This window comes from Microtus oregoni, unplaced genomic scaffold (assembly GCF_018167655.1).
Source record: "Microtus oregoni isolate MIOR12 unplaced genomic scaffold, Mior012 000033F_ref0000390, whole genome shotgun sequence".
NCBI classification, from domain to species: domain Eukaryota; kingdom Metazoa; phylum Chordata; class Mammalia; order Rodentia; family Cricetidae; genus Microtus; species Microtus oregoni.
Genome location: NW_024543092.1, coordinates 22630215 through 22648718, shown reverse-complemented (window position 1 = coordinate 22648718; position 18504 = coordinate 22630215). Strand labels below are relative to the sequence as shown.

The 18504-nt window shown below is 49.6% G+C and overlaps 1 protein-coding gene across 1 annotated transcript; it reads left to right on the top strand.

Moving 5' to 3' along the window:
• The first annotated feature begins 2229 nt into the window (after positions 1-2229).
• Ccr6 (C-C motif chemokine receptor 6) lies at positions 2230-13623 on the top strand. The gene is given in 2 exon segments (XM_041679968.1): positions 2230-2358; positions 12499-13623. Coding segments are annotated over 2 exon segments (1254 nt in total).
• The last annotated feature ends 4881 nt before the right edge of the window (positions 13624-18504 follow it).

Below are 18504 nucleotides of genomic sequence, written 5' to 3'. Positions count from 1 at the left end.
ACAGGGAATTCCCAGGACAGTCAGGGCTCCAGAGTGAGACCCTGTCTCCTCTTCATGACAAACAAGGTCATGAAAGGAGTGGGTAGCACTGGGTGGAAAGGCCAGGCCAGCAGCATGTATCCCTAAGCATCCTAAGAGCCCAGCATCTTCCTCTGGGTGAGGTCAGTGGACCCCCTGGTGGGTACCCGTATCAGCTTCTACACAGAAAGAAGCAGAAGCTGAGGAACCCTGGAGGAGGGAGGAGAATGAGGCCAGAAGGGGGCATTTTCAGCTTTCCTTCCTGTCTGGGGGTGATAGTTCTAGACATGGGAGGATACTGCCACAGCACAGGCCTCCCTCAGGCAAGAGGCCCAGGCTACTTGGAACGAGGGAAATCCCAAATTCTGCCATAGAACAGGGTAGCAGGACTTGGGCAGGAGGCATCTGTCCAAGGAACAGGGACAACTATGGCCACAAGCTGTAGACACTTCACCTCCCATGCAGGTCCAGAGGCAGGCAACCCGAGTCATGGTGTCTCTGGTGGGGAAGTTGGACAGTGCTGTCAGTGGCTAGGACTCTAAATGAGCAAAGATCCCATTGTGATAGACGGTTCCCTGGAGGAACCGAGCAGAGCAGGTTCCAGTTTTGCTGTCACACTCGAGCTTGGGGAGTTCAGGGTTCCGTGGAGCCGAAAGGTATAAAACAAATGTATTCTGACTGAGCCGGTCAGGCCACAAGTTGCGAGGCCACGTGGTCCACAGGTCTAGGAAGTGAGAGCAGGGATCAGTCAGCCCTGATGGGAGTTGACCACTGTGTCTCCGCTGCGTGGCATTCAGCATTTCCTGGGACTTGCCTCCTGGCTGCTGAAGTGTGACCAGCTTCACAATACTGTGAATTCTCTAGCACTAAGACCACTGGAGCCGTGAAGACACATCTCTTTACCGCCATGGAGCCAGAGAGATGGCTCAGGGGTCAGGAGCACTTGCTCTCGCAGAGGACCTGCGCCTTGATTCTCAGCATCCACACGGCAGCTCACAAACATCCACGCCTCAGTTCCAGGGACTGTGATGCCCTCTTCTGACCTCTGTGAGCACAGGCACCATGTACGAATGGTATATAGACATCCATGCAAGCAAAACGCTCACACGTGTAAAATGGTGTTTTTTGTTGTTGTTGTGGTTAAGGGGCTGACTCAGAGGTTAGCTGCGTCCTGGAACCCCACCCTGGCATTGACCATAATGCATAACAGCTGCATCCCTGGAGCCCCCGGCACAGCCTCCTCTCACCAGCAATTGCCGCTGCTTTTATAACCTTGGAGAGGGTCCTTAGAAGTTTCCTCAACCTTGTGAATTTTGTTACTTTTGGACTCTTTTGAGCCCCCCTCCCTCCAGGAGGGAGGCGCTAGCTACACGATAAGCACTTGTACCTAAAAGTGAGTTTTGTGAGTCCCCATCTGGCTAAGGACAGGGTAGTCATGGTAACCCTCACCAGCCATCATTCATGGAGATAAGGCATACTCCTTTAGGGAATCCCTGCTTTCGATCTCATCGCACAGGAATGGAAGCTAGCATCGCTGAAGCCCACTTCGTCTGTGTGTCCTGTGTGTCCCCTCTCACTGCATCACGAAGCCTACTTCCTTCCATCTCTGTCCTGTGTATCCTCTCTCACCGCGTCGCCAAAGCCCATTTCCCTCCATCTCTGTCCATCGTGTCCCCTTTCACTGTCCTCCCACTCTCCCCAGTGCACGAGGTAGGGACGACCATGGAGCTGACTGTAGTCTGGGGCAGCATCCTTCCTGAGCCTGCAGGACTTGTGGGAGAGAGCAGGGCAGAGCCAAAGCCCCTGACCCTACAGCCACTCTGCTGCAAATGCTCGCACTGCCTCCAGGGGGCTCCAGCACCCTCCCTCCCAGGAGACTTTGAGACCCAGCCCAACACTTCACATAAAAACAGCACAGAGGCTCTCTTCCTTGAGAAACCACAAAGCCAAGTTCTTTCCACTTTGCACTGGTTTGACTCCAAGTCAGCTTAGGGTGATGGTGGTTGATAGTGATGATGGTGATGATGATGATGATGATGATGATGATGATGATGATGATGATGTTGATGTTGATGATTCGTAATTCTTTTACAACCTACAGGCTGTACATGGTTAACCATTTGCATCCAGGCAGATAGGCGTTGCTTTTAAATAGGAAGTGACCTAGTGACTTTCTTCTGGCAACCCCAGCATCTCGCTACCCGTTTCTTAATGGTCACTGCTGGTCACATCTGTTGACAGAATGGTCCTCACACTCCTAGGGCTGGAGCTTGGACAACCACTGAGGCAGGGGTAGCTGGCCAGTCCACGTTGGATTTCAGCATTTCCTGGGGTAAGCATGTATCCCTTCCCAATTTTTTTCAGACATGTCTTAGCTTCTTGGACATTCTCACCCATGGTAGGGATGTCTGGCAAGGACAGCTTCCTATGGGGTGTGGCATGCCAGCCAGGCTTCCACACAGTAAGCCCTTACAATTTTCTTATGTACCAATCCTTGTGGTTTTAGCAGAGAAGAGCATGTTTTCCCGAAGATAGTTCTTTCTGCAGGGCCCATCTGGAGGTTTCATTCTCGCCGCCTCACACCAGAGCTTTGGATGGTCACTGCTTCTTTCTTTGGGAAATATCTGAGAGGCATCAGTCTAGAAAGGAAGTGCGTGTGTGTCTGTGTGTGTGCGCCTGTGTTTGTGTGTGTCTGTGTGTATGTGTCTTTATGTGTGTATGTGTGTGTGCATGCCTGTGTCTGTCTCTCTGTGTGTCTCTGTGTGTGCGCCTGTGTCTGTGTGTGTATGTCTGTGTCTCTGTATATGTGTACATGTGTGTGTGCCTGTGTCTATGTGTGTGTGTTTGTGTGTGTCCCTATCTGTGTGTCTGTGTCTTTATGTGTGTCTGTGTCTTTATGTGTGTCTGTGTCTTTGTGTGTGTCCCTATCTGTGTGTCTGTGTCTTTGTATGTGTGTCTGTTTGTATGTGTCTGTGTGTGTGTCTGTGTATGTATGTTTGTGTTTGTGTGTCTGTGTATGTGTTTGTGTGTGTGTCTGTGTTATGTATATATGTGTGTGTCTGTGTTTGTGTATGTCTGTGTCTGTATGTATGTGCATGTGTGTGTCTGTGTGTATGTGTCTGTGAATGTGTGTGTGTCTGTGTATGTATATGTCATGTATGTGTGTGTTTGTATGTCTGTGTTTGTGTGTATGTCTGTGTATGTATGTGCATGTGTGTGTCTGTGTGTATGTGTCTGTGAATGTGTGTGTGTCTATGTATGTATGTGTTGTGAATGTATGTGTGTGTGTTTCTGTCTATGTGTCTGTGTGTATGTATGTATGTGTGTGTGTGTGTGTGTGTTGGTAGGAACTGAACCTAGGAGTTGTGCATGCCAGATAAACACTCCACCACTGAGCTTTATTCCCAGATACATTTTTACTTTTTATTTTGAGACAGGTCTCACTAGGGTGTGTAGCCTGACTTCAAATTCACAGTGTGACCCAGGCATTGAACTTGCTCTTCTTCTGCCTCACCCTCCTGAGCGCCTAGGGTCCAGCCTGCTGCTTTTGTAGTGCTGGGAGTGAGGCACAGACCTCGTGAATGCTAGGAAACTGTTCTCGCCGGCTACACCAAGTCTAGCAATGCAACACTTTCCTGAAGATTTTTAAAGACTTATTTATTTATTACGTATACGGTGTTCTGCCTGCATGACAAAAGAGGGCATCATATCTTATTATAGATGGTTGGGAGCCAGCATGTGGTTGCTGGGAACTGAACTCGGGATCTCTGGCAGAACAGCCAACTCTCTCAACCTCTGAGCCCTCTTAAGATTTATTATATATTTTTCATTATGCGTACATATGTGTGTCTGGGAAGGGATATAAACACGTCAGTGTGAGTGTCCAAGGAGGCTAAAGGTGTCGGATTCCACAGAAGTCAGAGTTATAAACAAACAGTCAGGAGCTGGCAAACGTGTGTGCTGGGAACAGACTCTGGTCCTATGCAAGAGCGGAGCTTGCTCCTGATAACAGAGTTATCCCTCTGAGCCCCAAAACTGCAGTTCTTTATTTAACTTAGTACACAGAGAGATTCTGAGAAGCCAAGTGCTAAGGTAAGACAGAGGCGGTAAGAGATTTAGTCAACACAAGACTGTGGGTGGGACATTGTGGAGACCAGCACCCTAAATATCGAACAGGCACAAAGCCTGCATTACAGCTACCCTTGGAGTGGTTAAAGATTTGATTCCTGCAAATAAATAAAGGAAATACTCGCAGTGCATATAGCACCAGCTCGTATTCCCAGAATTCAGTAGCTAAATGCAAAGGATTATGGGTAAAACTCCACCGTGTGTCAAATAGTGAGACCTTGTCTCTAAAAACAACAACAAAAATACAGCACAGAAGTGAGCTGCCAAAAAAGAATGCAGATCACTGGAAAATACCTTCTGGGTTCTTCCTAACCACCAGCTCAAAAGCAGAAGGAAGCAGAGTCGCCTTTCAGCTGCACTGAGGTTGACCGAGCGGAGAAGCCAGCACGCCTGTGATTCCAGTGAGCTTAAAACACACACACAAACACACACACAAACACCAGCAGTGCAGCGAGGAAACGCCCGATGCTCCCACTAAGCTTTAACTAAGCTAATGCTGTTGAAGGTCTGTGGGAACGGCATGGCAAAGTGAGCCAGCTGTGGGAGGCAGGCAATGGGGAAGTTGTAGCACAGCTCATGGGCTCGGATAGGCTGTGGTCTGTCGGCTAGGACCCCGGCATGCTGTCTGCCCGGTGGAGCTTTGTAAGGTGACAGCAGTAACCGACGGGAAGCGGTGATCTTAACGCCCCGCATGTGTCTGGAACTTGATTTATATCCTGCACACAGCTGTGACACACACACACGTGAACACACACACACACACCTTGTCTATGTATACTCCTCTGCACCCACCTGCATAGGCACTCACTCATACACACCAAGGCCAGTGTATACCATGCATGCTTATACGTGTATATACACACATACACTCACACATGAACACACCCATACATACCATCAAAAATGCTCATGCATAGACAACACATGCGGGCCTATAGACATGTGCAATAGATTTGTGCATGCATACACAACTATTCATGCTTACATACCTGCAAACATGACACCAATGCATCTATGCATATGTGCATGCACACACAAACATATACAGACATGCATACACATACACATCTGGGCACATGTATAAAATCTCTCTCTCTTTCTGAGCTGTCTCTCTCTTCCTCCCTCCCTCCCTCCCTGGGCTGCCTGTCTCTGCCCCATCTCAAAGCCAGTTGCAGCCATCCCCCCCAGGCTTATCCTTTCACTCTCTGGTACTACCTAAGGCACTAACTGCCATGATGGTGAGATGTGAGTCGCCTTCAGAATTGCTTTCCTTGCACAGTGTAACCAGTGAAAACAGCTCTAGGAAACCATACTACAGAACACAAAAGATTTGTTTTCCACTGTGCTGAAAGTATTACTAGTATTAAATTTTCCCTAAGTAGTGGTTTCTTTTTCTACGTGACTGAGAGAATTGCCTCTGACATGTTAGAATCCAGAGGGAGAAGCGAGTTGGCTCAGGACATGAGCTCACACTCCATCCTGGTGCCTAGCACTGCTCTGTTCGTTGAAAGGAGAAGTGTTGGTGTGCCCCTGTGGTTTCAGACCTTAAATGTGAAAGCCATGAGAGCTGAGCTTTTCATTTGGATGCTGGGAGAAGAAAGAGGGAGAGAAGAGAGAGCAGAAATGGGGGAGGGAGAGCAGAGGGGGAGACAGCGTCTCTGAAAGAGGAGAAAAGCCCTCCAAAGCCGTGCCGTGACCAAGAGCTGGTTTCTGATCTAAAGCCCGTGAGAAGAAGGGGCACAGCTTGAGTAGTGATTGGTTTTTGCAGGTCGGAGAGACAGGATCTGCTTGGATGTGATGTCACTGGGGTCAGCATGCTACTGAAAGGTAGTCGCTGTGACTTGTGACACCACCCCTTCCAAATCAGGCAGGGCAGCACTACAGAGACCACAAGCCACTGTAGTCCAGCCTGGCGCTGCTCAGGGAGAGGCTCCTGGGAGCCCCTTCGTGTCTGCTTTTTTGGGTCAGCATTTTCCGAAGCCCTCTTCAGAGAACACGGGCTGAAAAAGTCCCATAAGTAGTAGGTTTGACCATGGCGAAGGGAGAGGGACACAGATTCATGCTGTCGCCCTCAGCACCCCAAGGAACACCCAGAATCTATCCCAGATATCTATCTCCCCCTCTTCTTCTGTGATATGTGAGATTATGGGGTGACTGGAGATTCCTCGGATGGAGCTACCATCTGATGAAGTTAAGCCAGGAGCCACTAGGGGTGCACCAAGAGTTGAGAACACGGCCTTCTTGTGTTAATGGGGTTTCCGGTGCGATTCCTTCAAAACTGAAGCTTTGTGGGTTGGAAGGGAGAAAGTGTGCATCTGATGGACCCCCAGGCCTCACCTGACAGCCAGCAGGGGACACTTGGCCTAGGAAGCAGTGCTTTCCCAGAGCAGGGCACAGCTGACTAGGTGTGCAGGCTCATCTCAAGATCCCCATTATCCCTGCTCCTCACTGGATAGTAGATCCTATGTAGCTCTCTCCTGTCTCCAAGAGACCTTGTTCAGATCCCAGAAACTCCAGGCACACAGGCTTACTGCAGTCTAGGCTGGTGGGTGTACTCTGAGAATGAGCTCTGCTGATAGGATTCCTCCATCTCATGCTCACCTGTCCCTACAGTCTAGGGCTCCTGGTCCGAGAGGTCCAGCCCATCCTGTCCCAAGGGTGCCTGGGCTGTGGTTGAACCATCTGCCATTCTTCCTAGCATTCATGCCATTCTCTATTTCCAGGCAGAGTTCTACTTTAGGGCAGAGTCAAAGACCCTCTTTCAAGTCACAATCTCCCATGCCATGATGGATGCCCTTCCTAGCCGACCTTCCGCTTCTGAAGCTAAACGCCACTTCACTGTGCTTGCCAGTCAACAAGGACCCCTCCCAACTCCTAACCATTGTGTAAATCGGGCCAGGGCCAGGTGCAGAGACTGGTGCTGACCTCATTCTGAGCCTAATGGTTTCGGTGGTTTTGGCCGAAAAGTTAAACTTTAACAATGCTCATTTTGCTGAGTTCTGTACGTGTCTGCTATCACTACCAAGTTGACAGGCTAAGTTCATACGGCTAAGCTTCCTGGTTTTCAGTTCTGCAGCCAGGGACTTGGCACCAACCTCAGCTGCAGGGCAGGTGGGCACAGTGCCATGGTCTCTTCTGGGCCTCTAAAGCAGGATCTGCTGTGGGCAGACCTCAGTTCCCGAGGCACGGCCCAGATTCCTATTTCTACAGCAGCTGTCAGAGAGGGCCCTTGCCAGCCTCGAGAAACCTGCTTGGCTTGTGGCTCCTCAACCAGTTTCAATATGAGCAGCAAAAGATGCTTCCCTCCCAAGCCTTCATCTCTTCTCCTGCCTCAGGTGAGGGGGTCTTGAGGGTCAAGCACCTTCAGTTCTATCCATCCCAGGTGGCTGCTCCTCCAGACCTACTCACGTCTGCACTGCCCCTTTTGCCTGGTGAACTGGCATGCTCACGGGTTCCAACAATTAATGAGGAGATATCTTTGGAGTGGCAAGCACCGTGTTGATGGTGTGACAGACAGCTGGTTTTAAGGCTGAAGGCTGAGTGACTGAAGTGGAGGGGAGACAGCGGGCAGCCGCTGGTCACCTGTGCCTGGTAGGAGCGGCTCAGCAGGCTTCGTGAACTTCCTAGCAAAGAAATGCTTATGCTATGTTCTTGCAGAACTTGGAGTTTTCATCTGAGCTGTCGACTATTTAAAGGCAGGCGTGGGGGCAGGGCCGGAGATGGCTCAGTTGTCAAGAGCACTTTCTGATCTTGTCGAGGACCTGGGCCATCTGCTTTCTTGTCTTCTTCGATTCTTGGCGTTTTCAAAGGCGGAGTGTTGGCTCCTCTCTGTTCTTTGACTTGATGTCAACAATGAGAAATGCTCAATGGGCCCTGTGTCAGTCAATGTCTGTCTCGGTGTGCCTGGGAACAGGTTCCACGTGGACTGTCAACACACCCAAAGAGTGCTAGTTCAAACCCTTGGCGGCCCAGCCACTGCCCAGCTGGAGGCCCATCCATCTCTGTGTGCCGGCACCCAGTACCCAGTTCCTTCTCAGGATTACTTTCAGATTTCAGATTTAATCACAGATTTACAATGTCTGTCACACTTCCCTTATCTGTTGTCTGGTGACTGCGAGGGCTTGGGATGGGCCTGATGGCTGTATGTCAGCAAACACACAGTAACTCCTTCACTGATTTGATGCCAGCTGCCTGAGATTCCTTCATGATATTTTTTTTGTGGAGGGGGGTATTTTGAGACAGGGTTTTTCTCTGTGTAACAGCACTGGCTGTCCTGGAACTCACTCTGTAGACCAGGCTGGCCTTGAACGCACAGAGATATGCCTGCCTCTGCCTCCCTAGTGTTGGGACTAAAGGTGTGTGGCACCACCATCTGTCCTTCATGATATCCTTGGATGCGTACTGACTCCATACCTCAGTGGTGACATTCACTTTTTCTGTATCTAAAGATATATTGTGAAATCTTTATCCTGTTCTTTTTCATGTGTTTGTGTGTAGAATATGCACATATGTGTGTTCATGTGTGTAGGCCCAAGGTTGATGTCATAAACCTTCAGTTGCTCTTCCACCTTCCTCTTTGAGGCAGGGTCTGTCAATCAAACCTGGAGCACGCTTAGTCTCAGTAGCCAGCTTGCTCTGGGGATCCCGTCTCCACTTTTGGAGTCTGACATTGCAGGCAAGTTGCCACACCTATCTGTCACTTACATGGGTTCTGGGATCCAGACTCTGTTCTCTTGCTTCATGGCAGGCCTTCTAAGCCTCCCCTACATTTGAAGGTTCTGATGGCAGCTCCGCCTTCCTGGACTCAGAGAGTAGGCAGCCTGACAACAACATTCATAGCTGTGAAGTGTCTAGAGCAGACAGGAAGAAACGGAAGCCGAGAAACAGCTTTCTCTCATGTTCTGAAGGTGTAACACACTTCACCGAGACACACTGGGTGATGAGGAAGAGCTTCGGGTGCTAAACACTTGGATGTTGTCCTGACACTGTAGTGCTGTACTGTGTCCGTGGCCTGGAAGGCGGACGGAGGGTGTCAGAGTGACAGTCTACTAAGGCAGCTGACAGCAGGCAAGGCGGTGTCCTCATATCCTTCCCCTCACAAGACCCCTGAAGGTTTCCTCCAAAGGGTAATTTGGGGCAGTTTTTCATAGATTCTCTTAGTATCAGTTTGTTCTTTAGAATGTCTCTGGACATGCTTGTCTGAGAACTGCGGACCTGGGAACACTTAAACGTCAAAGATGACCATATTGCGCATTGGGAATCAGTGGACATACACGGGTCTTGTGTGTGATTTAGTGGAGCAATAGTAAGACCCAGAGAGTGGGCATGTGTGAGGGAGAATGCTGGGAGCCGGAAACCAGGACTGATGGTGTCTTGCTATGCTAGCTTGACTGCTGTTTATCGGCTCGCAGAAAAGTAGACTGTAGGCCCTATACCCCAGCAGCTCTCCTCTTGGTAGACTAACAGTCTGTTTTGCCCTAAATTCTTTAAAGGACAGACAGAAACATTTAATTAGGAATTCATTCATCAACAGGTGCTGGGTATCCCAGCACTCGGGAGACAGAAGTAGGCAGATCTCTGCGTTCAAGGATAGCCTGGTCTACAGAGAGAATTCCAGGACAGCTACACAGAGAAACCCTATCTAACCCCACCACCGAAATTCACCAATGGAAACTGGAGAGATGGTTCAGTGGTTAAGAGCACTGGCTGATCTTCCAGAGGTTCTGGGTTCAATTCTCAGCATCCACAGGGCAGCTCACAACTGTCTGAATTACAGTTCTAGGGGATCTCTGACACCTTCACACAGACATACATACAGGCTGAACACAACGTACATAAAATCAAAATAAATAAATCATTTCTTAAAAACCCTCCCCAAAAGAAACAGAAAAGAATTCACCAACATCTTTATCATCAAACACAAATTCTAACAGAAAATGTATAGGTTGCGTCTCCAGAGCGTTAACTCCGCTCAGATTGAGTAGATTGTGTTTGGGACTCTGTGTGCTGTGGTGGCCCAGATGCCAATCTGTGACCAGTGCGATTTCCTAGCAACAACGTGCACCATTCTTGTGGTGACAGCAGTGGTTTGGCGAGCTGATGTATTTCCAGGTACTGCGTCTGGTGTTCAGGTAAACGTGACTGTTATGGTCTCGAGGAGAGCACTGACTGCCAACCCAGCAGTGCTGAGGTCATCGTTAGCTGAGTTTCTCACTGTTGGGCCCAGCACGCTCATGACATCTGCTCCTATGAACAATGAACAAATTTTGGGTCCTTGGGAAATGCTTCACCATCCTGATCAGTAAATGTAATTTAAGACGCCGTCTCTTGACTATGATGGGCATCTGAACGAGTGTCGGTCCCTGCTAGCGGGGGCCCTCCGGCCTGGCCTGGGGACGATGCAGGCCACATCCCAGATCCTCCTGGCTGTAAGGACAAATGTTATTTTCCAATTCAAATTTTTTTCTGAAGTGCTTTTTTACAAAGAGATAAAGCTTTTAATTTTTTATTTCAAAGTTTTAATTCTTATTAAGCACAATTTATTATTATTATTATTATTACTTTACAATGTATGTTTTTCATAATTTATTTAAAAAAAACCCTTGCATTCCTTTGGTCACAAAGATCCCTTGTGTCCCCTCTGGCTGCTCTCTGTCTCTGCTCTTGCATTTGGAGCTGCACCCAATCTGAGTTCACTTTTCTGGTGGCAGGAGGGGTGGATGGGGACCAGCTTCTCCACATAAATTCAAGATAGTCTTCACACTATAGAGTAACATTGGGCTTCATTTAAAAGTCAGCTGACCGTTAATATCTGCATGGTTCATTTCTGGACTCCGTGTTCGTCCCACAGAGTCCTTTTCCCCTTAACCAGCATCCCCTGCCCTGACACTGAAGTGTCCCAAGTCTCACGAGGTTGTGTGAATCCTCCATCTTCATTCTTTCTTGAATTCATTGTAGAATCAGAATCAGCCAGTTTCTCAATTTAGAAAGCCTTCCGGAGTTCTGACTTAGTGTCTGTTGTATCAATTTGAGGAAAATGTATCTAGAGACCCACTCAGCCTTATCTCTCTCCTAAATCTACCATTGCTTTTCTCTCAGCTATTGGGATTTTCAGCATATAAACCTTGTTCATAAATATTTTGTGGTTTCTTTTTTATAATCTCTCCTTCTCTCCCTTCTTCCTTTTTCCCTCCTCCCCTCCCTTCCCTTCTTCCCCCTCTCCTGCTCTCTCCTCCTCCGTCCTTTCCTCTTTTCTTTTGCTACTTGTTTTGTTTGTTGTTGATTTTTGTTTTTTCTTTCAAAATAGTTTCACTATGTATCCCAGGTTGGCTTTGACACCGCTATCCTCCTGCCTCAGCCTCCTGAGTGTTGAGGTTACAGGCATGCACCACCATTCAGGGCTCCCAGCTTTTGGTTTCTAAGTCTTCTTGTTAGAATAGAATCATAATGGTATTATCCATATGGACTGTGTCTATTCATGATGTTGATCCCAGTAAGCTTCTGCCACATGCAGAGAGCTGCCTTCGGGGGCCAGAGGGGCTTCACCTCCCTGGAACTGCTACAACTAATTATAAGCCATCTGACATGGGTGGTGCTGGGAATCAAACCCAGGTCCTCAGAAGAGCAGCGTGTGTTCCTAACCACTGAACCATCTCTTCAGTCCTCAAATCAATCACGAGTTTCTTCCTATCCACATCAAGATATTTATAGATTTTCATTCTGTGAGATTTTCTTGAATAGTCTTAACTGGATTTTTTGGGTGAAGGTTCTCACACAGTTCAAAACCTGTGGGTTTTTTTTTCTTCTGATATGTCTTTTCTGAAGCCAGAGATTAGAAATCAGAAAGTCACGGTCTATAGCTAACCAAGTCTGGTCAGAAAGAGTTCATTTCTGCACTCTTTATGGCTGCATCCAAGCCAGCAGCACGGGCCTGCGGCACTGTGACAAAGCCGACGGGCCTGCAGAGCCTGCCTTGCTCACCGTGCTCACTCTGGAGGGCTCTGCAGAAAGCACTGGAAATCCTGTTCAGTGGGTGTTTTCACATCACGTAACAGGCAGCGCAGTATGTTCCGATGGGGCAGAATGTTCCAGAACACAGCGTAACCGAAGCACGTTTTGCCTCCTCTCCTCCATAGCTTCGCCTCAGCTCTCCTAAAGCCTGTGCTAGTGAGTGTGTGGCCGAAACCACCCCCCCCCCACTTTCCACGCCAGGTCTGGATTTCCCACCGACACCCAGGACCACCATGCATGAAGTGAGGAGCTACTTTGTGTTGGCAGGGAGTGGGAGCGCGAATAAACACGGCGGCTTGAAAATATGCTGCGGCTGATTCTGTTTTCATTGTCTTCCAGGAGACAATGAACTCCACGGAGGGCTATGAGGAGTACTCTGACTCGATCTTATCTGTGTCTTCGGACGACTTGCCCTTATCGGTGTCTCCAGACGACGCACCGTGCTCCTTGCAGGAGGTCAGAGAGTTCACCAGGGTATTTGTGCCTATCGCCTACTCTTTAATATGTGTCTTTGGCCTCCTGGGCAACATCATGGTAGTGATGACCTTTGCCTTCTACAAGAAGGCCAGGTCCATGACTGATGTTTACCTGTTGAACATGGCCATCACAGACATACTGTTTGTCCTCACTCTGCCGTTCTGGGCAGTGACTCACGCCACCGGCACTTGGGTTTTCAGCAATTCCCTGTGCAAACTGATGAAAGGCATCTATGCTGTCAACTTTAACTGCGGGATGCTGCTCCTGGCCTGTATCAGCCTGGACCGGTACATCGCCATCGTCCAGGCAACCAAATCTTTCCGGGTCCGATCCAGAACGCTGGCACACAGCAAGATCATCTGTTTGGTGGTGTGGGCCATATCAGTCTTCATCTCAAGTCCCACGTTTATCTTCAACAAGAAATACCCATTCCAGGGTGGAATAGACGTCTGTGAGCCCCAGTACAAGTCTGTCTCGGAGCCCATCACCTGGAAGCTGCTGGGGCTGGGGCTTGAGCTGCTTTTCGGCTTCTTCATCCCTCTGCTGTTCATGGTATTCTGCTACCTGTTCATCATCAAAACCTTGGTGCAGGCCCAGAATTCTAAAAGGCACAGAGCTATCCGCGTGGTCATCGCTGTGGTCCTTGTGTTCCTAGCTTGTCAGATCCCTCACAATGTGGTCCTGCTCATGACTGCAGTAAACACGGGCAAAATGGACCGGTCCTGCAGCGGCGAGATCCGCCTCGCCTACGCCAGGAATGTGGCTGAGGTCCTGGCTTTCCTCCACTGCTGCCTCAACCCCGTGTTGTATGCATTTATTGGACAGAAATTCAGAAACTACTTCGTGAAGATCATGAAGGATGTGTGGTGTGCGAGGAGAAAGAACAAGGTGCCAGGCTTCCTCTGCGCGCGGGTGTACTCAGAAAGCTATGCTTCCCGACAGACCAGTGAGATCATGGACAACGAGAATGCTTCATCCTTTACCATGTAACATGGGGGTGTGAAGCCACACACTCCAAACGCCTCTGTGAAACCTGTGTGTGTGTGTGTGAGAGAGAGAGAGAGAGAGAGGCGGGGGGGAGGGAGGGAGAGAGAGAGAGGTGCCCAAATAACTATGGAAATTAAGCGAAGTCTTCCTGCAGGCAGGTGGGCACCAATAGCCAAGCTCTCCCCAGTGTGGTTGATAAGAAACCTTGGTGGCTCTTGCATTCTGGGATTGGCGGTCCACAAAAGAGGCTTTGGGGGATTAGCACGAATGCTGTATTAGAGTGAAGTGCTTATGAACGTAAACATATTCAGAAATGTTCGTGAGGGGGTCGCAGACCCAGTGACGGCCCAAAAAAATGACACAGCTTGGGAAAGCAACAGAAGCCCTCCTGGGACTCACCTGATGCTAAGGGGATGTTTACCATCCCTGATGGCAAATCACAAATCCTATACCCAGTTCCTTCTTCTCCTCTCAGCCAGGCTGTGGGACAGCAACCTGGGAGGCAGGAACCAAGTAGGAAGTGGGGTCCATGGTCTCACTGCCAGCCTGTGAGCTTGCTTCAGGAAGTGGTTTCCTATGGCTCCCCTCCCCTCTGAGGTGGGTGGAGTCTGAGCGGGCAAGCTGGGTTTGTGTTCCAGGCAGCTTCTAGCATAGTTCAACATTCATCCCATGGCGGGTAAACTTGGCTGGTTTGGAGTTGAAAGTGCTTTTCTTCCAGTTCTGAAATGGAGCTGGAGATTGTGGTCACCCCCAGCTTCAGGTTAACCCCTGGACAGTGGAAAGCATGCTAGCCTCTAGGACCAAGTGGATTTGTTGTTGGTTTAAATCGGAAATTGAACCTGGGGTCTCACACAAGGCTCTGCAAGTGAGCCGCCACTGTGCTATAGTCTAAGACCTTTCTGACTTGGAAATCCTCCTGCCTCAGCTCTACAAAGATCCGGGATTACAGACCGGTGCCACTGTGCCTGGTGCTGAGACTGATCTTTAGGCTTCTTTACCCAAAGTCATGGTTAGCAGTAGTAAGTCTCTCCTGCCTCATCAGAAGCTCATGGGACTCTAGTCCTTGAAGTGCTGCGGAGGCAGATGGCGAACCTGAACTGGGGATGCAGAAACACAAAGCTCGTGCCAAGAGTGGCTGATGCGAGTGTCAGAATACTGACATGCTCAGTTCTGACACATGGTTTGGAAAGTGAATGGTTAGTGAGCTGTAGCAATGCCTGACGTGTGTGTGTGTGTGTGTGTGTGTGTGTGTGTGTGTGTGTGTGTGAGAGAGAGAGAGAGAGAGAGAGAGAGAGAGAGAGAGAGAGAGAGAGACAGTCTCTCAGCACCTCGGAACGCAGTAAGTAGGTTAGACTGGCCGATCAGAGGAGCCCCGGATTCACCCTCCTCTGCTCCCCTGCATCCACCACCACAGCTCTTTGTTTTCTTTTTGACAAAGGTTCTGGGCATTGAACTGGTCTTTGCGCCTGCAAGGCAACTGCTTTTACTGTCTGAAACCTCTCTCCAGGCCAGCATTTGGAAGAGAACTCCTTAGCTTACTCTCATTGTTCCACACATTAAACTATAATCTTATCCACAACCTTTAACAATCCCGGGTCTCTTTGCTTTGTTCTAAGAACCATTGAAAAAGAAAGCGGGGGGGGGGGGTGGAGGGAGAAGCGACTCTGCACCTGCTTTTATCCAGCCCTGTTTTAATTTCTGTGGCTCTGATAAAATACTCATCCTGACCGGAAGCAGCTTTGGGAAGAACGGGTCTCTACTTCAGTTTGTAGATTCAGGACACAGACCACTGCTGTGGGCAAATCAAGGAAGGAAGCCACAGCCGCAGTCAAGAGCAGAGAATGAATGAATGAATGAATGAATGGATCCCTGCGGACTTGGTGCTCTGATGGCCGGCTAGCCTTCTTACTGTTCTAAATAGAGTTCAGGGCCCCATACATGAAATGCTACCACCCACATTCTGGAAGGTCATCACACCCAACTAACAAGACAACCCCTACACACACACACACACACAGGCCAACGTCATCTAGATAATGCTGTACCAACACTCCTTCCGGATGAGTATAGGTGGGATCAAGATTGCAGTTCAAATTAACAGGCCCACATGGTGTCCCGGGAGCAATTTTAGTATTTTCTCAATGGAAGATGCTTTGTTCCAAGGTTGAAATAACTTTGAAATCATTTTGATGTCTTTAGGTATGAATTATTTCATTTCTCATCAGATAACTAGAAAAGAAAGTGGCTCGCCCTTAGGTGACAGATCCCATTGTCCTATAAATGAGCAGAGACCCTTAAATCCCAGGTCCCCGAGGCATGGATTTATGACTTCAACTCTAAGTTTTGCTGAAGGGGCCGAAACCCAGAATGGATTGCTGAGGACATGGACACCTGGTAGCACGCAGAGGAAGAAACAACAGCCTGCAGGATGCAGAGCATGCCGAGATGGCCAGGCCTGCAGGGGAGGGACGGAGAGCAGAGGAGGCTGCTGGGTACTGGGGCAGCTGGGGAATCAACGCACAAACCAGGCCCTGGCCCTGCTCCTTCTACAGCCACCTCCTCACTGTTATCCTTTTACCTGCTTGACCCCTTCATGGCCAGACGCCAGGACCTAAGACGGTGGCACCTGCCTGTGGTCCCAGCAGCTTGTGAGCCCGAAGCAGGAAGATTATCTGAGTTCAGTAGTTTAAAGTCAGCCTGAGCAACATAGTGAGACTGTCTCAAAAATGTAACAACAAAATAATAATATTAATAATAATACAAATAAAGCATACTCATTGTCCTGCACAGAGCCCATCCTTCAGCCTTCATGGGCTGTGATGGGGCCAATGATGCATTGCTGAGTGTCCCCATGAAGGCTGCCTAGACCCACCGCCACGCCAAGCCACACCACCTAGGGATTGGTGCTGTGCTGTGGGGGGACCCTCTGCTTCCCAAATCAGCATCCTGACTCCCTTCTTATGTTGCAGAGCTGGGTATCAAACCCCAGGCTGTGTGTGCACGGGGTACACACTCTACTCCCACCCCACACTGCCCATGGGCGACACTGCCCGCTCTGAGGAACTGCTGCGGTTCTTTAGCGTCCACAATGTCAGCCTCTGACTAAATCTCAAAGTTGTTACTCACGAGCCGTCAAAGAGGCTCTCCGTAAAGTCACACCGAGAGTTTCGGCCCTGCCTGTGGCATGAGAATTTCTGTGCTGGGAGTCCCTGGAGTCTCGAGTGTCTCACTTCCAGTTTCTCATTCTCACGAGCAGCCGTTCCCACAGGCTTGCTGCCCCTTAGCTCCCCCCATCTGCTGCTAAGGAGGCCCCTCCTCCACGCCCTGACAACCCTTAATGTCTTCATGCCACGGGTAGCTAACCCACAGCAGATCCCTAGAGCTTTCCTGCAGATCAAGGACCAATGCCACCTCTCCCCTGGACTGCCAACAGCTGCAAGCGGGCAACACGTGCTCTTTGTTCTGGCACCTGTGTATTGCAGTGAGTGACAGGCAGGGCAGCTATGGGACAGGGCACACTGCCTGACAGAGAGTTGGCAGAGAGTGGAGGAGGGGCCACCTTAGCAGCAGATGGGGGGAGCTAAGGGGCAGCAAGCCTGTGGGAACGGCTGCTCGTGAGAATGAGAAGCTCTGGGCTCCAAGCACGGACAGGGGCCTGGTGAGCCTTTAGCTGGCACAGGGAGCATCAGAGGCTTTGGACAAGGGCTTAAGTCCTGCCCCTCCGTTAACTCAAGGTCCCTCTAGCTCAGCTCCCTAGCTCAAATCACACAACTCTTGCAGTCCCCAGCAAGGCAGCCAGGGACTGCTGTGACCTTGCTCTACACACCCTCAAATTCTCTCTTTCGTCTTTGGCAGTAGACTTGCCTCCTTCCCCACTGCCCAAACACAAGTCTGTCTGGAGTCACATCCAGTCCTTACCGTGGCTCCCTGACTTCTAGCGTGCAGGTATAAAGCAACCCTCTGCAACGAAACACATTCTGTAACAGCAAGCAACCCTCTTAGTTCCCCAGTGCCTTTAGGGCCCAGTGGCACCGTCTGTCATATGATCCAGCGACTCTCCCGATGTCCCAGAACTGAGGGGATTTGAAGGCTCTCTCCCTTCAGGACCTCCTTCGTGCTGCCGTGTCTGTTCCTTCTGATGCCGCCGACTGCACAGCCTCCTTGCCTATAGCAACGAGCCTAAAACCCCCTTAATAAAGTAAAGTTCCTGAAAGGCAATTCATTTCCGTTTCCTTTTCTATGAGCTTGCTCTGTGGCTCCTAACACCTGGCTCCTAACACCTGACTCCTAACACCTGGTTTGCAGAATGACTCGGACATATGTCACAGTTGTAACAACAGCAAAGGAGATGGTGGAGAGATGCCTCCACGGGACTGCCGGGGCAGTGCTTCCAAGAGGATGATGGGAAATGCTGCCGAGGCCCACTGGGACCTGAACCCAGGACAATGAATAATTTGGAGACTTGAGCTGCTCGGTGAGATCTTCACACAGCTGCGTCACCATGAGTGCTCTCTCCTGGACGTCCCTGAACCACAGGTGAAGAGCCAGAGACTGTCTGGCAGAGCATGTGTCTTAGCACCTCCTATGTGTCCCCATTCTGCCTTTAGACAGGGCCACCTTACAGCCAGAGGCCGGAGAATGCGTTCTCTCTTCTGTTTTAGCACAGCAGGATTGCTAATTCAGGGCCACGCCTGATCTCCTCTGCTTCCACAGTCCACGCAGAAAGCCAAAGCCACGCCAGCACTGTTCTGTAGTGCAAATAGTGAGCGGCATAGCCGTGCTGTTCTGAATGAGTGAATATATATATATGCAATGTATTATATAAAATTGTTACATTTTACATACATGTTGTGTATTATATATGATCGTTTGCTACTATGGAGA